This window comes from Oxyura jamaicensis, chromosome 1, assembly GCF_011077185.1.
Source record: "Oxyura jamaicensis isolate SHBP4307 breed ruddy duck chromosome 1, BPBGC_Ojam_1.0, whole genome shotgun sequence".
NCBI classification, from domain to species: domain Eukaryota; kingdom Metazoa; phylum Chordata; class Aves; order Anseriformes; family Anatidae; genus Oxyura; species Oxyura jamaicensis.
The window spans coordinates 37,798,179-37,822,487 of record NC_048893.1 but is presented as its reverse complement, the minus strand read 5'-3'; the positions used below and the strand labels follow the sequence as shown (position 1 = coordinate 37,822,487).

Here is a 24,309-nt window from a genome sequence, read left to right as displayed (position 1 = left end):
AATTAAGTCAGATAAATCTCTTTTGTGTCTTATTCATAAGCAGTTTTCTTATCCACTTCTTTGCATTCCAGTGTAGTTCTGCATCACATTCATTAGAAGCTGCTTATTCCTTTTTTTGTTTCTCAAAGGTTGAATCTTGCTCAAACAATCCATGTGATTCTGCCTTTTGAAGACATTTTCACAATTAATTCTCAGACTTTCCATTAGTAAAATAAATGTCTTCTCACAATATTAATATTCATGCCTTGCTATTCAGCTATAACAACATATGCTTGGATGTGACCTTTTGGACTAAGGTATCATGTTTGTAAAAGATTATGAGAAATTTGTTTCCAGCACCAAAGACTTTTAAAAAACAATTTTTTTTTATTTTTTTTTTTCCTGTGGATGGTTAAGAGTATACATTCTTAACACTGGTCTCTTTTTCTGACAATTTTTCAATGAAACAAGAAAAAAACATGACAATATCATGTGTGTATTGCTAGCTTTCCATTCACGTTGCACAGGAAAGCAGAGTTATGTTGTTTTATTCTACCTGCAGGTTGAATATTAGGGAAGAAAGTTGACAGGTTCAGCATAAAAGTATTTCCTGCCTTGATAGCTTGATAGGTTTGTACATCAAAAAGGATTATAAAACGCCTTCAAATAATGTCTCTGTGAGAAAGGATCACACAAGATGCACAGTGGAAAAGATCAATAGGAATGCAATGCAGCCCTTTTCATGTTTGCCAGGGACGTCACTCATTCCTGACAAGTGATGCTGAATCTCTTTTGTCCTCTGTATTAACCCAAATGAAAGACATATTCAGAGAAAAACACAATTAATTGAGAAATGTTCCAGAGTTTGGGGTGTGTATTCAACACACCAAGTCACTTGGTAGCCTTCTTACTACACTCTGTGGAAATCATCTAACTTAGCAGAAGAAAGATGCTGTTAATTTTCCTGGTGGCTGATAGATTTTCACTGTCTCTTCTCATCTGTGATCCAAGGGAAGAGGTAACAGCATTTTGCACCTGCATATACTTCAGACTACATGAAGTACTATTAATTAATTAGTCTTCTCAACATCCATAAAGGGCTGCTACGACTTCTGTTTTTTGGTGATATAGGAATAAAACAAACTTTAGCTACATTTGCTCTTAAAATCACAGATGAAGTCAAGATTCACAAGAGAAAAATACAGCTTAGGAGGCATTATTCCCACTTACCATCCTTTTAACATGAGCCAGTTCCTCTCATGGAGGTAAGCAAACTGGGCATATCAAAATTCATCTCACCGCTCTTCAGCCTGGTCTAAGCTGTTCTTGTAAGCTCCCCCTGAAGGCAATATAGAGAAGGGTAGTGAGAAGGAGAGGCATTGAGATCCCAGTTATTTTAGGAGGGATGCAATCATTCACTGGAGATACCAGCCTGTCTCCACTGGCTTTGGAGGCAATTTAGCCCCTGACATGTAACAGCACACACTGTGCCAGAAGATATTCACCGGGCATTTCCAGCATCTTCTCAGTCCTTCCAGGAAATCCTCATCCCATAGAGGCCTTCTAACAGGCCGAGGATCTCCTAACAGAGGAGGCACACAACACTGGGAATGCTGCACCCTCACCAGGCCTTGCTTTGCGCCTGCCACCTACACCTGGAAGCGGCCACTTACCCACGCCAGAGACCAAGTAAGGCTGCAGCCTCCGAGCCGCCGCTTCAGCCCCTGCCGTGCACTGACTGCGGAGCTGCAGGGCCGTGTTCCCTCCTTACAGCCACAGTAGTCCTACTGAGCAACGCCAGCCCCACCAGTCTTGTCGAGCAGATGGACCCGTGGCACAAGTGAGAGCACACAGGGCAGGTTTAGGGTACGCATGTGAAAATGTCCCTTTCTATGCAGCTCTACTTCTGAATGCAAAGCTAGGCATTTTAAGAATAGCAAAAGATGTCTTTTCTTCGCTTCTGTAAAGATAATGATGCACATTGATGGCAAGGGAAGGAAGGAGGGGGAGATCAGGATTATCCCGGTTTGAACTGATTTCTCCCCTTGCATAACAAACCCCAAATAACCAGAGCAGTGAAGGTTTTTTCTGTGCAGGCAGCAGCTCCATACCTGCCCTGTGTGTGGGGCACTACCCAGGCCTGGACTCCACATCACAGCTTCAGCCAGGTTGTCCACAGCCGTGGGGCACCCCCTTATCCTAGGTTCAAGCACACCAGTACTGGTCTCAGGTGCTGTTCTAGTTGTTGATAACCAAGCAGAGGAACCCTCTGGCAATTTTTCCTTTCACTGTCCTGCTACAGAGCCAGCATCACTGACATCTCTAATACAGCACCACTTCGTTGAGACCGGGTCAGGAGTTAATGGAGGGGAGAATTAGGGATGCTCAGCCTACTCATTAAAAGTAAGCAAAACTTTTGTTTCGTTGTGCTGTCTTAAGGAGCTACACTGCAGTCAGCTGAAAGGGCGTTATAATTCACTGTAGTGTGTGTTTACAACATGTTGACACAGGATTAGAAAGCAATGCCAAAATAGCACAGCATTATACTAAGCATTCCTGTTTAAGGCCCAAGCATCTAAAACAGGACTGCACTTCAGCTCGGATCAGAACTGTCAGCTAAAACCCCTGCTGGCTCTTTGCCCTTGTTCCCATGCAGGGCTCCCCCCCTCCCCATGTGACATTGACCTGTCTTGTTCAGTGGTACTAGGCTCAGAAGAGGGGACCTTGTCAACAGCAAATGAGACAAAGCCCATCTACCCACATATGGTATTTTGCATTTTCTTGCTTAGTCAGCTGGAATTTAAGGAGGCAGGGAAAACGTGCACTATCCTCACAGAGCAGGTTGCAGCCTTTCTATGCCATGCTCTCATTTCTGGACATATAGTTAAAATCTGTAGACAGAAGAGATTATCTAATCTCAGAACGTTATTATTATTTTGCCTTTTTTTTTTTTTTAATTTTCCTAGGGAAAGAAGAACTGTGTGGAACTGTTCATTTCCCCAGTGAACAGAAAGCCAGGAATTTCTGATGCACTCCCATCTGAAGAAGTGCTGCGATCACTGAATATCAACATTTTGCATCAGAGTTTATCCCAGTTTGGAATAACAGAGGTCTCCCCTGAGGTTGGTTATCACTTTTTTCACCTGTAGTGTGTTACATATTAGGCAGTTTTTACAACCTTGGTAGTTCTCAGGCTGAGGTTCTCATGAATGAGACAGGGAAGCATAAACTAAGATTGCGTTACTGCTGTAAGGCAATTACACAGCTAGTCCTGTTAAATTACTTTAATGGTGTTTTACAAGGCTGTTTAAGAATTAGGATCCAGGTCCTCCCACAGAAAAAAAAAAAAAAAGAGGTTGTTTAAGAATCTTGAGATGCTTTCAGTTTGAAAAATAAAATATAAAAACAGGATCTTTTTAGTGCAATTTTACATGCCCTACAGCAGCCTGACACTATGAAAATGAGATGATTCTCAGGTTTTAGCTGTTTTAATACAAAACAAAGCCAACACAGTGATGTTGTCCAAAAGTCAAATCAGGTCTTCATATTGCTCAATGGCAGCCTGGACTACGCTCCTTTTAGATTACAATTTCCTTTGCTTAAGAAGCATATGATTGTGACAGTGGTGATAGATGCAATTATCTCTTCCAAGTACTTCAGTTAGAAGCAACACTTCAGGTAGCTATGGGACAAGAACATATATGAATAATAGATGAGTCAATAAATGTCATCAAGCTATGTAAAGATGCTGGAGAAAAAACAGTGCTGAACTCATCTGTGTTAGATGGTAATCATGAGTGCTCAGGTGTTAGAATTTTCTCTCTGAAAAAAAAGTGTAGACAAACAGGGAATCCAGCAGAAAAGGATGATTACAATGAAAGTTGTGCAGTCGCTACTTCCTTCTAATACTGTTGGAGAAACAAGAGGTTATTTTAATATTTCAGTTGCATGTAGATTATACAGCTAAGACCCCAATCCTGCAAAAATCTTGTAGCTGTACACTAATAGGTTTTCCTTTTGGGTCTTGATAATGTGTTTACATGTGTAAGACTTCACAGAAAACAGCAGCTAAAAGACAACAATATATAATCTTTACTTGTTCAACTACTAACCAGTAATTTACTCTTCAATCAACTTGCTCTAAGAATAAATCCTTCCAATCAAAATAACAGCAAAGAAAATCAAAACAAGCAAACTTTTAAGGGGAGATATAGATACAGTTATATTAAGACATAGCTTTGACACATTATTTTACCCAATTGTGTGTTTATTCCTGAGCTATCAACCCTAATTCATGAGCAAATAAACTGTAAGTCTTCCACCGACATGACTTAGTGCTTCCCAACCAGTATTACACGTGCACTAGCAGTGAGGGTATCTGTGCAGAAAGGAAGCATTACCCTCATCTTCGTAGGTGGGTGGCTGATGCAGAGGTATTAGGGCTGGATTTCATCTCCAATTTTATCTGTCTTTTTCATTATTAGCTGCATAAGACTTGAAAGTCTACCATTTCTCTGCAGCAAACAGAAAGAAAAAGATACCTCTGGCAGGCAGTTCGCCGCATCTCTGAGGTACCTCCCTTGAGCTTGCTTGTTGACTCTTTCCATCAGGGCTCAGCGTAAACTAGACTCTCAGCTGTAGGGGGTTAATGGTGGGGAAGATTGCCATGTCCTAAGAAAATTTACCAAGATGGTGTAAGAAAACCTGAGTAGAAAACTGAAGCTCTTTCCTAAAGTCTCAGCCCATGTGATACCATGAACAGTAAAACTCTCAGTGGATATAGGTGACTGGAACTGCATTTCCATCCATTCCAGTAATAATTTACCAGTTCACATCTGCTGATGCATTAATCACTGATGACTTTATTTTAAATTAATTACTTGTCTCAAAATTCATATCCTAGTTTCTTATTGTTGCTGGAAGAGCTGATTTCCTGTATGTCTTAGCTGTAGGAATCACTGGAGTCCTTTCCTGACTGCTCTATGGGAAGGGTACCTGTGGGAATGTGAAAATTTAATTTAATGAAGTCATTGCCATTTCAAAGATCCAGGGCAGTAGATCTTTTCATTTGTCCTTTCTCTTCTATTGGCCTATTGTGGCTGTAGCATTTGATCTTTTATTATGATCTAAAGTTTGTGTCTGTAGTGGAATTTAGGACTGTGTTCTTACCCATAGCATGTCGCAGGGCTGAGAGCAGACTTCCCTATAGCAAGGAGCTACTGAACTGTTTTTTTTCTTGATGGGACTAAGTTCAATCACATATGCACTCTCTGTGAGAACTCTAATGCCTTAAAATGGTGCTGAGAGAAAAAAAAAATACTATGCAATTTCAGAGTTTAGTAGAGTAGAAAAGGACTTTGAAGTGGGTTTGGATAAAGAAGTAATTGAAATTACAGTAAGTAAATCAGGGTTTACTGTGCTTTGTAAGATAAACTAACTGCTAGCTGGAAGATGTGGCACTAAGGAGAAATCTGCATGGGAGAGTATATTCCAAAATTATGCAATCCCAAAATGTACAATTACAGCAGCCTCTATTAGGCTTCTATTGTTGGCCTTTGAAGTGTGTGATGTTAACTGCTGCTAGAGAAGAAATGAAAGGAACCAGTCATGCACTTAAACCATACAGAAACCATAAGTCAGTGAGCTGGCTGGTGCATGAAGGGGAACCTTCAGGCTGTCAGCTTTTCCATGAAATCACAACACTTCATCGCACACACGTGCAAGGGATGAATACTGGTATGGAGGGAATGGTCATGAAACTGAAAGGTGACCTTGGCAAAAGCAAAACGTGGCATAGGTAGTATCTTTGAGGAGGCTTTGTCATAGGGGATATTAAGTGGCGGTTATCTAGTGTTTGAGGAGGTCACCAACATTCCTGCTTATTTTCACTGGAGGGGAAGTGATTTCTCATCAGACTTTCCTACCCTGCCTTAGCTAACTTAGTTAAATAGCCGAAAAAGCAAAGCAACCCAGTATGAACTTCGATGAACCCTGCATGTTCTTAAGTTCAATCCTTAGCTCCCTGGAAGCTTTCCTCTGAGATGTGAACTGCAACTTGCCTTGCTTCCATTATTGTTTCAGCCTAAGGGACTAGTTGGGATTAACTGACACAACTAAAGAATTCACCCTTTTGTCCCGTGAAGACTTAATTTTCCTAGCAGCTCCTGAAATCTTGGAGAGGTGTTTCAGTCCCAGACTGCTTCAGGTTGCTGTCTCTCTTGGTATCATCAAGAGCTGGCTGTTCGTTTTAATTTTTTGTAGAAATAATCCACTAGTACAGAAGTAGATTCGTAACATCTGGAGTTTTAATTCTATAAAAAGTCATTTGTCTAAAGACACTTGTTCCACTTCAGAGCAAAGCAGTCACTGCTGCAGGCACTCATCAATGCGGCTAGCAATAGCAAGGGATCGTGTAGAATATACAGTGTGATTCTTTCCCACCTTAAATAATGCCAAATTAAAACTATTTAAATGAACCTGGCTAATTCTGCCTAAATCACCTAACTGTGGAGATTCTTTACGGAATGGAGACAGGCACCAAGGGTGATGGACACAGTGATGTCCATCCTCCCTGTGGCCAGGCTTGCTCTGGGACCTGGCCGGGCCCGAGCTACTGAACCTGCCCAGCCAGCCCTCCCGCTCCTGTATTCCCCCTGCCTTTACCAGCTGTGCCTTTTTGCTGACTTTATCTTCCTATCCTCTGATGACTGTTGTATACTCCCACTCCTCAAAAACTGGCTGCAAGCTGTAGAGGATTTACAGGCAGGGAAAAGCTGAGTGCGAGAAATGTGGAGCAACATCAGTCAACTGAGACAGAGCACATGTCTGTGTGGGAGGCCCTGTGCCTGTCACCATGGACAGAAGCACTCGCTCTCCTTTTCTGTACTTCTTCCTCTGTGTTTGGCCATCCTGTGAGCTTGTTTCCTAGGTGTTAGCAATTTGCAGTGATCGTGGCAATTGCTGTCCCTCTTATCAGCCCTCTCTTAGATCCAGGAGCAAAGTTCTGACTTAGCAGCACTAACATTTCAGAAAGCAATTTCTTATCAGGGAAACGAAATGACTCAGTTACTGGAGGTCACAGCCTCTTCTGTCATTAGGGAGCAGATTCTGCTCTCCTGAACACTGCCCAGGTAGACCAGGGGAGAGATTTTCTTCGTTGGGTGAAGGTACTGCTTCAGTGTTTTAAAACAGTGCATTGAGTGTGTTAAAGGCATAGCATAATTTTTCTTTTACTTCTTTTTACAACATTCATTAATATTCTTTGAACTTTATTTTTAGATGAATCTGGAAAAAAACAAAGTATACTGAACGCATGCACCATTAGGCAGAATTCACAGAGATTAATTTGCTTAGACTCATTTATATTAAGTCAAATATAAAAATATTTAAAAGGTTTTCTGACACTAATGAATTTTGCTTAATTAAATTCTTTTACCCATTGTGTCAAAAAATCCCGTTAGCTCTTCATTTACTTTCAGTGTATTTGCCCTGTCAGTGAGGAAGTAAAAAAAAAAACCCACACATTTATTCACTTACAAAAGGTCAGCACCGCCTGATCTCCTCCAGCACCTGCTTTTCTCCTGGATTTCCTCCTGAGAGATCTGAAACACCAGAAAGGTGAGACACCCAGGGCCAGGCAGCCGGGCTATAGCCCACGGGCCAGCGCCGTGGCTGCAGCTTTTGCCCCAGGGTCCCCAGGGAGCTCCCCGGGAGCAGCCGCGGCGCTGGGAGCACAAGGGAGTAACCTCTGTGCACCGAGGCAGCGGGTCGCACCCAGAGCTGCACCACGCTACAGCGGCTGTGTGGCGTGGATGTGTCTGGGAACAGCTTTTGCATAAAGATTTGGCACGATTTCCAACTCACCTTTGCAAGCTGCGGTGCTTTGGGTTTTAAGGTGTTTGCTGAACAGAAGCCTGATGCTTACAGCCCTTGTTAACCAGTGATACCTGCAGTACTTACTGGCACAGACTATGAAACACTGCGTAATTACACACACACAAATGCTCATATTAATTTTCCAAGCCTGTGCCTGCGCTCTGGCAGAAGGGCGTAATGGGTTTCCATTCCGGTCCCAGGGCTCTGGTAGCACAGGTCCCACGAGCAGCCACTCGTCTCTACACAAACTCTCCTCTGTGGGAAGGGGGCAAGTCTCAGTCCTCTCGCACAATGTCTGTCCCCGAGAGGAAAGAAGGCCACCTTGCGATGGGGAGGTAACTCACTCGTTAAACGAGAACTGTAATTGAGGCCATTAGGGAATTTCGGCGAAGGAGAAACTGCCTTGAACATGCAGAATGGAAACCAGAATTTTAAAAAGTTGTTTTTTAACTCGGTCTGAGAACTGTACCAAAAATACTCAATGAAAAAAAAAAAAAGGCAAATAGATGGAGATGGGGAAAGCAACGTCTGCTGAACTTCTGTCGTGGCACCGCACAACAGAAGGTTTCTGTTCCTGCAGGGATGCCTACTTCATTGTGAATAACACATTGCACTTAGGCTGAGGGTGCATGTGCCCTGTTTCTGCTACCAAACTTGTATTTGGAAACAGTGAAATTCTGGTAATTTAATAGCCTAACCAGGTCACCACACAGCAACAAGGCCCAAAATAAATGCTTTTACAATTATTATTGTTTTGTAATCTCTAGGAGTTCCCCAGGAGTTCTGCAAATTTCAGTGTGCACAGCTGTTTCAGAAGCACAGTATCAGCAGGAACCCAAAGATAACGAGATTACCGGAAGCATAATCAGAATTACAGCTAGATGCATAACGAGATTACTGGAAGCATAATCAGAATTTTTTTATTTATGTACATATACGCGGGTAGATACTGTAAAGGTAGCAGCATCAGGGAGTCTTGGATGGCGCAGGCGAGCCAGCGAGTCACCTGTTCTCACTTCTGTGTAAAGTGCAAGCAGGTCAGAGGCTGGCGTGTGGGTGGTGGGGCAGGAGATAAGCAGCACAGAGAAATGGGCAGCGCGAGCAGTTTCCTCAGCCCACGCCAGAACGCTGCCCTTTCGCCTGATCAGCCAGGTAGTTTCCAAGAAGGAGCACAAGCCCTGTTTGCCTAAACTGCAAACCAGGGCACTGGCTGCGTGGGAAGAGCTTTTCAGCGGTCACAAGGAAGATCTCAGACCCCCGTGTCGCACACAGGCAGGGTACTTAGCTAGGGTAGGTACTCAGAGTAAGTGCCATCGACTTGGGAATGTGAGCCCTGCCTGCTGGGGATGGTGATTAATGCCTGACGAGAGCTATTTAATCTGCACGCGCTACTGTGTAACATTTTTTTTTCCTCTTCCTCTTTCTTTTTTATTGCTTAAAAAAGAAAAATGTTTTGCAAGGCCAGCGGGAAGCAGACAAAATCTGGAGCAAAGAAGGATTTTACGCAGTTGTCATATTTCTCAGCATCTTTGTCATTCTAGTAACTTGTTTAATGGTAAGTTTGCTTTTTTACCTTTTTTTTTGCTGTTCTTTACTTTGTACTTTTCAGAGTTTTGAAGGACAGAGTAACATTCTTTACGCAAGAGGTGTTTCCTCAAAGCTGTTAAAAACTCAGCTAGAAGGTAATGGTTGGTCACTCATCATGCTCTGAAGCCAAAGTTTGAAGAGAAATGTTTCTTTATATGTTTTGAGTCCAACTGAAGAATGTCTTGGAAGAAAGCTGAAGAAATAAATTGTGGGCTCTTGGGTCTGCAAAGTAACTCTACAGTGATGTGAGTGATGACTTCTCAACATTCTTACTAAGGTCCCAGGATCCCTGAAGTCATGTTAGGCTACTGCATTTCGGTTCTGTTGGATAATAAAACAATACCACATTGATACACTCTTGGCAATGTGCAGTTGTTAGAAAGAGTGAGAGCATGTGTCTGTGTTCAGGTACTGAATATACAAATTTTAAACTGAAATGATTACTAAGTACATGAAGGAGAGATTGTGTCTTTGAACAACTATGACACTCACACTGTGTGAGTTCAGTGGCCACGTTTCTGGGCATTGGGTGTACTTACAATATGCTGAATGTGCGATGTGCAATGGTCACACAGAACACAAACAAGGCTCCACCACCCCCGACTTCACAGGCTGTTTCACTTTTTTTTTTTTTTTTTGTCTTCTGTGGTGCATAAACATACGGGTTTACTGAATTCTGTGACAATTCTCAGCATTTATGAATTCATAGTATCTTGGAGTCTTTTATGCTATTCTGCTTTCAAACCTACTTATTTTTCTGTAACGTAGATGGATTTCCCACTTACAACTGTAAGATGGAAAGAATATTTAAACTGAAGATCTAAAAGAGCATAAAATATATAACACAGCCTTTTTAAAGCTTAAGAACTCTCCAAAATATTTGAAAATTACTTTTTTGTTCTCACAAAAATTGTTCTTTTATATAACTTCTACCTTCTAGTCATCTTCATTTCTCCCTGCCATCTCCCTCAAAGAGAGCAAAGTAAATTTTTACTCAAAGTTTTTACTTTGGAAAAACAGAACACAAGATATTTTATATACTTATATATAAACCTTATATAAAATTTATATTTATATATAAATTTATATTTTATACATATATTGTATGTATAATTTATATATAAATTTATGTATAAACTTTATATACTTTAACTGGAAGGCTGTAGAGCGTAGTGTCTGTCCTGGTCATGGTACTACATACCATTTTCATTAATTATTTGGAAGGTTTGGATAATTTTGGGCACTGTAAACATTGTGGAGAACACTATCAGAACTTAGAATATTCTTAACAGACTGGAGAAAAGTTGTGAAGTAGTGAGAATGCTGCTCAGCAGGGACAAGAACCCCAGTTGTGTGCATAAATACAATGTAGGAACCACCTGGTGAAGCAGCAGTTCTTAGGATAGGCTCCAGCAGTACAGCAGAGCCCATCCTGAAGGGAATGAGTAACATGATTTTGTTGCAAAAATTGCAGTTCCTTCCCTGGGATGTACAAATTATGTCACAGTCTCTAAGATGGTCATGTTTGAGAATCATGTTGAGAAAACTCAATATGAGAATCCATGTTGTTTTCAAAGGCTGTGGTAAGGAAGAAGGTACTCTGTCCATTGGGAATAGGACAAGAAGCAAATTTTTGAAAGGGTCACTGTGTTGTATCACTAGGAAGAACTTTGCAATCATGTGGGTCACTAAGCCCTGGAGTGCATTGCCTGGGGAAACTTGGGAGTTTTCATCAATTGAGGTTTTAGGCAAACATCTGTCAGGATGACTTTGATTATAGTTGATCTGGAGTTAGGGCAGGGGGAAAGACTGGTAGATGCCTTGAGCTCCCTTCCAGCTGGGTTTGCTGTGACGCTGTGGTCCTTTCTGAAGGCATTCCCTTTTCTGTCCCCTCCCAGTTCCAATCTGCATCTTTATGTGTGCTGCTACTCAGACCTTGTAAACAGGCACTGCAAATTTTGCAGGGACCCACTGATAAAGGAAGTATGTGCAATCTATAAGGCTAACAAACAGTGCACTCTGTTTTTCGTCCTGCTTTACATGTGTCAGAATGGCAGATTTGTGAAAAGCACTTTCTTGGATCACTCAGCCCTAGTGTAAAGCCTTGGAGCTGATTCTCTGTCTCTGGCTATTGTCCCCATGAGAGACCACCCAAATGAGTCCTTGTTGTTAAAGTCCCAGGATAGGCACTGGTTCACTTGCAGGTGGTTCTTTGTAGTTTAAAGGGTCCAAAAGCAGAAAGATGAGTCTGTGTTAACAGGTGACTTGGAAGTATCCTTTAAAGCATGGAGTAGGAAGTGAATTAAATGATGGCCATGATGACCTTTTAAGATATCAATAGTGCTTAGTGTAAAGCAGCTCAGTTCTCAGTGTCAATGCTTTGTTCTATGAAATTACTCTCTTGTACAACCTGGTCTCTTACATAAAAACTTACAGTGCAGAGTATCACTAGAGGGTGAGATACAGCAGCACATGAGCTGAACTCGGACTTGCATATTGTACCTCTCTGGTCATTCTGCATATTCACTTGGCCAGTCCTCGTTGCCACAGGATGAGCCTCGGGCATCCCAGGAGGGATTCATCCTACCAAGAGGCCAACACACGGCTCACTGCTGCCCTCAGCAGCAGGACAGACCAGGGGCTCACTTCTGCTGGGAACATCGTGTGTCGGTTATAAAGTATGCCAAGCACAGGGCTAAGTATTCCTACTTAGGAGCACTTAAAGTAGTATTAACTACTTCAAGTGCTCCTATGTGTGAAATAGGGCTTTATTTTTTGCTTTACGTAGAGAAATAATTGAGCCATCTCTAAATGTAATAAATAACACAATATTTGACAGTGGATTAAATTATTTGCTATCAATATTTCTTGCTAATTTTGTAATTTTGCCTGTTGTGATAAATCAATATATTTTCATATCCTTTCTCTTTCTTTTTGAACATATAACCTCTCTATATATAAAGCCCAAGTGGTCTGGAAGTATCATTTTCAGATTATGAAATATTTGTAGCTAGTTGAGATAAGAGAGCTTTATAAATGTTCTTTTTCCCACATTAAAAAAAAAAATCAAAAAGTAGGAATATTTTTTCATTTAAAGTAATGAAAGACATGGATTTTGTCTTGTCAACAGATTGTGAGAGTCTAAGTTTTATTACTGGCTCCAGTGCTTTATAAATTATGAACAGTTATTTGATGCTTTCGGGAGATAGTTACTTAAATTAGGAATATATTTCAGCTTCATGAATGTATTTTGGAATTCCTTTAACAAGAAGAATATTGAATAACAAAAAATCAACATTTCAATATCCGATTTTTCACATGGCCTCTCACTTGTTTCTAAACTTACAAGTTTCAGGATTTATAAAATGGTGCAGGGCTTCTGAGAGCAATTTGATTATAGGCTTTCTGCAGCGAACTAATATCAACCCACCAACTTCAGCTCTTTTTTACCAGTTTAAAGATTTAAAGCAAAACGAAAGGTACATAGTTTAATCATACTGCAAGAGTGTTTAAACAGACTTGAAATTAGCATTTTTGTGTATAAACTAGTCCCGGATTGTCTGAATTCTTTTATTCTCCTTCCATAAAGCCTTTTATAGTGCATTCAAAGCAAGGAATCCAAGTGCCTCCCGTTGTTCATTAAACAACGTGACTAGCACGTTGTTCTTTCATACCCTCCCCGGGGTTTGAGGGAAATTTTGTTAGTTGGTTTTTGTTTCATGTGTACACACACACAGAGCAGCCCGGCCCAGGCAGAGGTACACACACGGCCGCATACGCTTATTGATAAGCACTCATTAGAGAAAACACTTCATTGGAGTGAACCATCTTAATTTCCTTGGTTTCGGCGAGATTTTACTATGCAGCCCTGGCTGCCCTAAATATCTCTAGGCAGATGAGTTTTCACATCGCTTCTCCGCATAACAGTTGCCAAGATCTTCATCCCAGAGACCTACATCTCTCACTGGGATTTCCCGTTCCTCTCTGAAGATGAATAAAAGCAGTATCCACCGGCAGTTTGAGTGGGTAGCTAGGAGGTACTGGCCAAGCTAGCACGTCAGCTTTCCTTTGCAGAACACTGAGCACAAACAAAGAGTGAGTATCGTGCTATCGGCACACTGTCGTTCTTCCATGTAAGATGAGTCAAAGAGGACAAAGAAGTCATTTTCCTACTGAACTGAGGCTTCAAACCCTAGGTCTAATACATGAAAAATGAAGAGATGACCCACCTTGTATGTCCTGGAAAACAGCACTTCATATTGCTCAGTTGCTCCATGCTTCTAAATAATTTGCATAATGAATCTTCTGAGGTATCGGTAAATCATCAGTTCTCCTAGTTCAGAGGTTTCCTATCTGTTTTCACCGTTACTGAGAGATGTGTTTAAAGTGACTTGAAATATGAGCACAACTAAGTGCACTTTTCAGAGCTTGGCAACTGAATTGGCCACTGTCTTTTTGGCCAATTCTGGTTTTGTGACTTTTACCTGGAATTTGTTAAAAAAACAACTGGCCTAGACCACACTTTCTGAGGATCAGATGTGGTTGTTCACCTTTATTTTCAACTTCTGCCAGTGGGAGGCTGTCTTTTTTCTAGGCTCTAGTAATAGAGTATTAAAATGCATCGGAAATAATAGCAGTCCAGAGTTTCAGAGCCAACCCCATAATTTCATGGGTCTCCAGGGAAAGAAACTACATAAAAACACATCAGTGACAAGAAGGTGTGATTAATGTTGTCATGACTGTGAATGTCTCACTATGCATCTGAGAGATGAGACCAAAGCAATCACCAGGGCAAAAGAGGGTTAAAATATTTCAAATCCTCATTTTATCTTTACTGATAGCTGCGTCCTTGCTTCACAGCAGGGCTGTTTTTCTGCAAAATAGTGGCAAAGAGCAGCTTATCTTATCCGTGCAATTTAATTCTAAACTCTTCTGAATGAACAGATGGTTTACGTAGCTAAGTCTTGTTTAATGGGTGTATTGCTAATGACATTAGGTCAGTTCCCAGATAAACCTCTAATGGTAATCCTTGAAAAAACAAACCCATCAGATATATCCAATCTTCACTGGAAAGCTCTGCAGTGGTAGATCTCCATGCAGTGCTAGCAGGGAAACAGCTGTCAAAAAATGCAGCAGAAAACAATGCTTTGGTCTAGGCGCTGTTTCTATGGCTTTACAAAGCAGGATTCAATCAGAGTGCTTTATGGCAACAGAGTAGAAAGTATATGGGTATAAGCAGGCACCATCAAAGAGCTGTGTAAGTGCCTTTCACCCACCTCCACACGCAATACTTACGGTAGTATGGCTGTCACAGAAGACATGATGGTAATTCTCTTAAGTTTTGTGGGTTTTAGGCACATTTTACAAGTTGCTCAACTACAGCTTGGAAATTATTTTTCACGTTCCCCTCAAAAGAGATGAGACGTTACATGAGTGTAACACAGGCTCCTTTGGAGTAACAGGGCTGAGCACAATCTACTTGCCAGACCCTGCCAAGCCACCGCGTGAGAACAACTGTGTGGAGCTCAGTGGAAGAGGATCAGGACAACTCTCTGAAAACCTTTTGCTACACATCCAGTATGTTCAGATGTCAATGTCTCACTGATTGTGAAACACACTCTTCTGAATTGTCACAGATTCCTAAATAGCTTCACAGACCACATGTTGGCTCAGCTTTATGTTTATGTTATTTTATTTGAGCTATGTTTATTTGAGGATATTGAGGAATATTTCAGGGTAGTAGCAACCTATCATTACAAAAGTGGCCTAGTAAGATTATGCTGTTCAACTATCAGCTCCATACAAAATGAGTAAGAGCTTTTAAGATCATCTGCTCTTAAAATGAAGCTGCTGTAGTTAGATACATATATCTGGATATATCATAAGTACCTACTGTATTTTGTGCCATTGTTACTCTTGTGTTAGAAACCTTATAAAATGTTCTACAACCACTTTATTTATCAGTGTTTCCTTATTCACAGTGACTTTTGTGACTACTTTCCATTCTGTGTTCTTTGTCCCTTTAATAATACAACCACTGGTATTACAAATAATTACTGGCTCACAACAAGAACTGTTAAAATCCCTACCGCCCACGTGTACTCACGGTGATTTATGTAATGGAAATATTTATCCTGCTGTGAGAAATGCCATGCAACACAACTTGTGGCTTAACTTCTAGGAATGAAAGCCATGTTTAGCGATCTTACCATATTTGTGGTTTCTTTCTTACCTTGTTTACCTGAGAATTGAGACCGGACTTTCTGCTCTGTTTTAATAGGTTCTGTACAGATTAAAGGAGAAGATCCAGTTGTCACTGAGACAAGAGAAGGAAAAGAAGCAGGAGATCCACCTTGCACCCCTTCCTCTGCAGACATCTCAGTCTAAGACCACCAACAGCATGGTCCAGCCTGAACAGGCTCCAAAGGTTGTCAATGTGGTAGTGGACCCTCAAGGCCAATGTGTTCCTGAGCTCAAACCTCCCCCGTGTGCCAGTCCGTCTCCTTTCAGAATGAAACCTGTGGGGCTCCAGGAAAGGTAGGATGGTGCCCAGCACATTCAGAATTTACTCTGCTTGGTTATATTCGTGTTGCTTGATTTCATATGGCTCTTCTGTCAGTTGACTGGAGACGTCACCTTACAACATCTTAGAAGTGAGATTTTGGTGTGTTAGTGTCTTATGTCATGAATATTCCCTCCTTTCCTTTTCTTTTCATATGAGCAATGGGAGAGAATTTTGAGCTGAGATAACTGCAGTACTGGAATTCTCTTTGGGAATTTGTTTCTTCCCCTTTCCAACAATTGCCACAAATAAATATGTTTTTCATCTTCACTTGATTTTTGCATGTTTTGATCCTGGAATTCCTGGCAGAGGGCACAGTGGCTGCTTACATTTTGTCAGCAAAGGACATCAGAGGTGTCAGGGAATCCCTAACACTTGGGAAACTTAGAAAGGAGAAATACTTATATCAATTAAATGCACCAGTCTCATGCAGTGTTTCCATTATCACCCTTAGATCATTTCTTCTTCTTAAATACAGCTTTCCATGATGGTAGGGATACAGCCCAAGGTCTACAGACTTTACAAAAAAAGAAAAAGAAATGATTACTAATGAAAGCAACCCTGTGGTCAGCTCCTTAGAAATACTTGTGCACCAGACATTGTGCAATAACTCATTTCACCTTTAAAAAACTGGGCCAGTGTTCTTTTTATAAAACCAGTTCTTCTTCTCACAGGAGAATGCACACTGACATCTGTCTCTCCTCTGTTAGAAACCTATATAATTCCTTGCCTGATGGCTGCAGGCCGCTTTCATAAAGCATCAGTGCTCTGAGTAACTAACGCAGCATGCAGCTGTGCAACTGAACTCTTCTGCCCCGGCACAGAAGATAAATGAAAGAACAGACACCACGCAAATGTGACGGGAAAAGCAGAATGGAAAAGGAGGCCAGAGAGAGAGTTCTCTTTGAGGACTCTCAGAGCTGAGATGTAGCTCTGATTCAGCTGGAACAACGGGATTTTGGTGACAGATTTTATCAATGGGTTTATGAACCATGGACACTGATAAGGGAGGGGGATCGGGTCTTCCATAAGTAAAAGATGCTGAAAGGCAGATCTGTTACAAAATATGTAGTCGTATCACAAAAGAAGAATGGGGGAAGCAAGTAAATATTTTTTGGTAGTTGCTTTCATTCCACAAGATCCTAGAAATAAAGCATGCAGTATGGGATGTGAGAGAGAAAACTACAGGGGATAGGTTGTCTTCTCTTCCTCTGACAAGGCAGCTATTACCATATATATTTCTTCTTTACTTACCGTATGCTGTACTGTGAACAAATTTACACACCTTGTGAAACACAGGAGCATTGGAAGCAAAATGTAATAATGCAAAATGTAATAAAACATTTTTCTTCAGACATCATCTGACAACCAGGTATGAGGACAAATTTAAATCCCTTTCCACCTTTCTGCACACCAACAGCCTTGCACTAAGTAGCCTTGGGCCATTTTCATTACACCTGGCAGTGGTGGGCTTCCTGTGGTCTGTGTGCTGAAAAAAGCATGTTGTGCAAAATACTCTGCTCACAGCCCTTTTCCTGTCAGTATGGAGTAGGGTCAAGCCTAGAGGTCCCTTCCTGACCGTAACTGTAGCTTGGGGGACCTCATTCAGTAGTGTTTCCTAGTCTTATTTTGTTTTCTACCAGGGGAAGGAGCTCTTACTGGGCTTCTATGGATATGGGGATTTGTTGAAGAAGTCAGCACTGAGATTCCTTTGGCCAGCTGATTTCACAGAGGTTCCTGAGCAGTAGTTTTTAACTATTTCAACTGCCTCTTTTGATTTCTCAAGCATGACCCATGGTTATAAAATACCTTTTATAGTCCAGACTGAGAAAACTGTCTCTTCAAAGAGAAATGAACAGACTGTTGGCCAAACCAGGGTGTGAGCCAGCTGCTGTGCCCAGCCTTGGGAAGTTTCTGTCTCTCAGCTGGGGCAGGCAAGCCAGGTGATGCCTGCCTCGCAAGCTCTCCCTGCCCTGCACACTGGGTTCTGCTTCAGAGAGCACATCTAAATGTGAAACTGTGGTGGAACTGGGTACTCACAAAGCACACCTAGCCCTCCAAACCTTTCAGTTTTTAGTAAGAATGGTATTGGCTGGTACAGAGGCAGACAAATTGTTAATTGAGAACTGCCCATAGACAGTTCTGGGAGCGCGTCCAGCTTCTTAAAATGCATTTTGCTCCTGACTATTCAAGCCAAGTCCACGTACATTTTTTCGCCGTGTTATCTCTTTGAAAAGGCTCTTACTCAGCTGTTTATGTAAGTCACAGTTTCCCCAGCAGGTTATGCAACATTTGCATTATCAAATGCATGAGGTGCCACGAATTATTTTTATGCGGCACGCGGCCTGGTGCCCGGTGCCCTGATGAATGCCGCTGTGGATCAAGCTGGTTCCCCCGTGCCTGCCACGTCTGCGGGCGTCCCGAAAGGCGGCAGGTGCCCGGCAGTGCCAGGGGCCCGAAACGGCGAGCGGCCGCTTTCCAGCCAGCCCCGCTTGGGCCCAGCCTCGCCCGTCGCCGTCGGCACGGCGCCCACCTCCCGCTGCTGCCCGGGCCGGGGGGCGCCGGGACCGCCGGGGCCAGGCCGGGCCGGGGGTGCCGGCGGGGCGGCGCTGCCCTTGGCCGGGGGAAGAGCGACATCTAGAGGGGGCAGGCGGCATGGCCGGCCCCGGGACATGGCGGCACCTGCAGGACAGCGCACGGCTGCCCCTCGCCGGGCTTGTGCGCGGCCTCTCGGGCAACCCCGAGCTGGGGGGGACCCACAAGGATCACTGAGTCCAACTCCTGGCCCCACACAGCACCACCCAAAAATTAGACCTTGTGTCTGAGAGCGTTGTCCAAATGCTGCTTGGTCTACATCAGGCTCAGTGCCGTGACCACTGCCCTGGGGAGCCTGTCCCGGTGTCCGACCACCCTCTGGGTGCAGAACCTTTCCCTAACGCCCAGCCTGACCCTCCCCTGTCCCAGCTCCATGCCGTTCCCTGGGGTCCTGTCGCTGTCCCCAGAGAGCAGAGCTCAGCGCCTGCCCCTCTGCTCCCCTCGTGAGGGAGCTGCAGGCCGCCATGAGGCCTCCCCTCAGCCTGCTCTGCTCTGGGCTGAGCAAACCCAGGGACCTCAGCTGCTCCTCATGAGTCTTCCTCTCTAGACCCTGCACCATCTTTGTAGCCCTCCTTTGGACACTCTCTAATGGTTTTATGCCCTCCTTACACTGTGGCACCCAAACCGCACACACAGTGCTGGAGGTGAGGCCGCCCAGCGCAGAGCAGAGCAGGACAATCCCTTCCCTCGCCGGCTGGCAGTGCTGGGCCTCCAGCCTCTTGTCCCCCAGTCTGTACATATAGCCAGGGTTGCCCCCATCCCAGGTACAGAATCTGGGTAAACTCTGAAGAGCTGATGGCAAATTGGCCAGCATTTTTTAGTTCAGCATTGGCTGTAGATGTCAGAGAAGGTGACTATAGTCAGGACCACAACTGGGCCTGTGGCATCAGCAGATGAATTGCTGTCCTGGGCACTGCTCAAGGATGCTGGCCCATGCTCGGCAAGCAGTCAGGGAACTGGTGAAGCAGTGGTGGCCAAAAGAGGATGAGGAGGGAGAGGTGAGAGGCTTGTTAGTGCGAAGAAGCATTGATCCCCTTTCTATTAGATAGAGCCATAGACCAGGCAGGTGAAAGGGTTTCTTCCAAGTCTTGCATCCCCTGAACTGTTTGGTACAGAATGCTTAAAAGTTGCTGTCTTCTAGCGTTTTCATAATTGCTGCTCCTTTGCAGCAAACACCTTTTCCATCGGCAACCCCCACGATGTTGTTCCTTACCAAAGGAGAAGGAGAGCTAATGTTTTTCTCCTGTGGGTGTCTTCTGTGACAAACTGTCATATATCTTAGTGCTGATGCCTGAATTTAGGATGTAAATGATCCTTTTCTTTTCCGTGAGCATAACCATGAATGCTGCATCAGCCTTTTACAGGTTTATATGAATAATATATATATATATGTATATTTTCCAGCAGAATAAGCCTTCATTTCATTCTGCTGGTTGGCCCAAAATTCATCTTGATGTGAATGGTTCCAGCCAAAATTAGAGTCTGGTGAAGTGGGATGTGATATTTTAAATTTCATTCTGACATGTCAGGCATTAAAAGTTCTTAGTACAAGCAGTGAGTTGTTAAAACACAAGCACCGGGGGATATAAATAAGTTACCACAACAGCATATAGTGTTCACTTGTTTTACAAATGGATTTACTTTTTCCCCAGACAGTGCGGCTGGGTTTTAGTTACGGTATCATTTGTGACTAGCACAACTGTACTACTGGTGTACAACTGGTGTACAACGTTCTATTTAGTTCAGATAATTTATTTACTGTCTAGCATGCAAAAATACATGGAAGAAAATAAAATGTAGAAAATAGGTGCTCTGTTATGTATATTAAAAAAAAAAAAAAAGGAAAACACAAACAGTGTTTTGGAAAGTCTTCTCAAGCATTAGTATTCCATCCTAGCCACAAGGACCTAAAACTGTGTCCAAATAATCAATGGGAAAAATCACAGCACTGTTTTCTCGGTTTGTTACACACTTATTAGATAATGATTCTGTCTAAAAGGAAGAGCTCTTCATGCTCATGTATCAGGATGCTAGGGGCATGCAAGACTCCCATTCAGACCATGTTACATTTTACACGTGCTTTGTACTCAGTTCTTTGGGTTTTGTTTGGGGTTTGGGTTTTTTGTTATTGTTGTTGGGTTTTGGTGGTGGTGCATTTTTTTTCTGTGCAAATAAATACAAGAGAGTTGAGAAGGTAACAGAAGAAGAAAAAAAAAGTTTGCCAATCAGAACAAAACCCTAGCAGATGAGTGAAATACTAACATATTTTTAAAATGTGAAATAAGAGTTCTGTAGCTATGTGGGACCACTTCTGGGACACAGGAGAACGTAAGATCCTCTGGGAAAGGGAAGTCAGGCAAAGCCAGCATGAGCAAAACTCAAGGGCTTGAACTCTGATTGTGAGAGAACCACATGTGATGTTGCTTTTTCCCACAAAGAAGAGCAGTACTATAAAAATCTAAGCCATGGGTAATAGATTGCAAACAACAATGTGTCCCTATCAACCTGAAGAGGCCTGTCAGTTGATGGTTCTTCTCCAGTTTGAGCAAATGCTCTCTGGACATACAGTGAGAATAGATAATGAGAAAAAAAGTTAATATGTATTGCAAAGCTGATAAATGCTCGCATCTGGCTGCTGCCTTGTATTATGAGAAAATGAAATATTCTGATGGAAAAGAAAAACAGAACATAGTTAAGTAACTAAAAAAAAAAGTGTTTGGATAACCCATACTAGTCTGTGAGACTAGTACACCAAAAGGTAAAGTTTGAATCAGGGATGTGTTAGCAAGAGGTACTAGAACATGTGCATGCGGTAATAATGATTGTTCTCTACGTGCCTTTGGCATCCTTCCTTTGAAATGTCTTGCATGTGACACCTTTACAGAGAAAACCATGGACAGTTTGGACTTGGAAGAAATTCCTATGTTAGTACTGATAGCTGATCTCTTTTACGGGTTATTCTGCATAGCTACACAAATTAAACTATTGTTCTGGTCACCTGTATGATTTCTGTGCCCTGTCAGTTGCCATCCAGCTCATAAATATCATGGATGTCAAATAGTAACTGTAATACCTATTTTCCTGGTGCTAGAAAAGCAGTACCCTTAAAATGAATTACGATATTAATGCTACTGTGTGCCAAATAAATACCCTGGTTCGACTTAGTAAGAAATGTTGGAGAGAGGGTAAAAAACCTGATGTACTCTTCATTTCATTACTATAATGGCAGCTGCATCTCCTCTCTAGTAGATGAGAAAAAATTTCCAACAATTCTCACTGGTTCTGTTCTGATTTTTAAATCACAGAGCCCTGTTGGTGCTGCAAATACAATTACGGTGTTGCTGATCTGCTATCTTTATACAAAACCGGCTATTGTGAGCGACCACTGAAAGTACTACTCAGAGGGTAGCACCTTGCCGTCAGAGGCCTGTAAACATGCCAGTTTTTGTAGTTTATGACACAAGCATGGGAACTTAATATATTTACAGGAAGGGGCCTTGAATTTCCTGGCTAAAATATACTAGCTTTGCATAGATTTGGAGGATAAATTTACCCTATTGTGTGGAGCTGAATATGCTTTCTGCATTCTTAATTTAAATCCTAGGGATTGTTTTCAGGAAAATGTCAGTGCAATTGTTCAAAGCACAGCTATGTGCCAGCACACAAGCAATAGCTGGAGAACAATTTTACACTGATATCCTATCAAAAGGAATTTGGAAAGCGCCAGGGAGCAGTAAAGAGTTTGGAGGTGGGAGAAAGGAATTCTTGTGCTCCAGCCTGTCTCTGCCACCGACTTATTAGAGCACTTTGGACATGCCACAGAAACCTCCTCTAGCCAATGCATAGAGGCTGTCGGGCCGGCATGCCCATCTGAAGAGATGCAGCCCAGATGAGACCCGCAACCTGAAGTACGGTAGGAGTACTACGTGCTACTATTTGTGCACGCAGATTAAGAGGCATGTGGAAAGAAACTTTCCGAAGTACCTAAAAACACATTCTCTAATTTGGCAGACCCCTCAGCTGTGGTGTGTCCAAGTGTGTAAGATGCACTAATGAATTCAATACATCAAGAAGTGTTTGCTAGCACCGAGGCCAACTAGCAGAGATTAGTTTGTGTCCATGCTGCCAAACTCCCTTTACCTCCAAATGAGCAGGGGCTGGATGCTGACTGCCTACTGCAAATGCCTTGTGTATGTGCTAGCTCCCAAACTATGCCAGGGAATGAATTGTTTTGGAGGGCTCTTGTTGGCAAAGGCTAAAAACAAGCCAAGGGCACGGCTTGAAATGCAGCAATATTGATTACCAAGTGGCAGTGCCTGGGATTGTTTCCTGGCACTGCCTCATTGCTTCTGTAGATGTGACTTGCACACTGAGGAGTGCACATCTGGAGTAGCAGCTCGCATGATGGGAGCACTCGTGAGCATGTCCTCTGGTAACCCACGTTTCGGCATGGGGTGTCCCCACAGCCCAGCGCTGTGGCTTCTCTCCTCCTCAGGCACCACAGAGGCCACGGGGCAGCCGCCTGCACCTGCACGTTGGGTGACAGGGGAAGGGCAAGGGCTCTGTGCTACAGTGGTGGGAGAAACTGGTCAGAGTAATGGGGGACATGAAATGGGATCCAGCTGGGAGGGTCTCCTTCTCAGTGCCTTAGAGATGAAAGGTCTCTCGTAGGATGTGAACGCATAACTAGGTACGGAATTGTGCTTTACCTCCAGCCTGCATTTGTCTAACAATTCTCTTAGTGCAAAGTCTCTGAAAACTTTCTGCAAACACTGGACCTCTGAATTGCACAAATGTCTGCTCAGCCCAGTCCATTGCAGACGTCTTTGCTTATCTGCAGTTTAGGAAGAGGGCAGGAATGTGAATTGTCCTGTTTCTCTGAAGGGGAAGTGAACTCAGGCACCAGCCTAACAAAGACCCTTTAAATACCATATTTTAACTATTCGACTACTCACTGTTTTATGAGGTGTTTTGGTTGGTGTTAGAACTCTTTGAAGCAATACTCCATGGGAGTTAATGATCTAAATAAATAGATGCAAATAACCAAGTGCCATTGCCCAAACACACATCCACAGCCCATTTCCCAGTGTCTCTAGCACCTCTTGCAAATTACTTCACATTAGCGTGGGTAGAGGTGTGTTGCCTCTCCTAGCTCCATCTCTGTTTTGTCACATCTAAATTGTCCCACATCCTTTTTTTTTTTTTTTTTTCCTCTTGCAAAGAGCTAAAAGCTCTTCAAAGCACGTGACATTCATTTCTGGGAGTGGATAATTCAGGCAATGTAGCCCACCCTTGCTCAGAAAAAAAAAATTCTGGTGCAGCTTCATGTCCTCTCAGACATAGGGAAGTGCTCTGTTTAGCATGCAGCCCCTGCCTACACTTGATTTTGCCTTTTCCATCCTGTGAGGTTTAGTCAGGAATTTAATAATAATTTTATTGTATTCCCAGGTCTCTTATCTTGCGTTTATTCTTGTTACTCTAGTTGCTACTGGTTTTAGCTTGTACACAGGAAACCACAGTGCCAATCAGTGTTGTTCCCAAGGTGACAGGAAACCCTCTTTGGTCGGATGTTGATTGTGCTTGTCTTTACTGCTCCACCCATCACATTTTCTTCCTTTTTGGCTTAAGTTAAGACAAATTAATCAGTGGCCGCCATCTGGTAGACAGTTTTGGTGGCTTTGCAGTGATTCGTCCAGCTGATCTTTTGAAAA

The 24,309-nt window shown here is 42.7% G+C and overlaps 1 protein-coding gene across 3 annotated transcripts in view; it reads left to right on the top strand.

The window, feature by feature from the left end:
* Positions 1-24,309, top strand: part of PTPRR (protein tyrosine phosphatase receptor type R) — a 140,444-nt gene that overhangs the window by 69,156 nt on the left and 46,979 nt on the right. For 2 of the 3 annotated variants that reach the window (XM_035335499.1, XM_035335512.1), the window contains 3 exons: positions 2,946-3,101; positions 9,299-9,409; positions 15,722-15,978. In XM_035335499.1, the coding sequence (XP_035191390.1) occupies positions 2,946-3,101; positions 9,299-9,409; positions 15,722-15,978 (524 nt within the window). The remainder of the gene's footprint in view (positions 1-2,945; positions 3,102-9,298; positions 9,410-15,721; positions 15,979-24,309) is intronic. The other variant, XM_035335502.1, reaches the window with a different exon arrangement.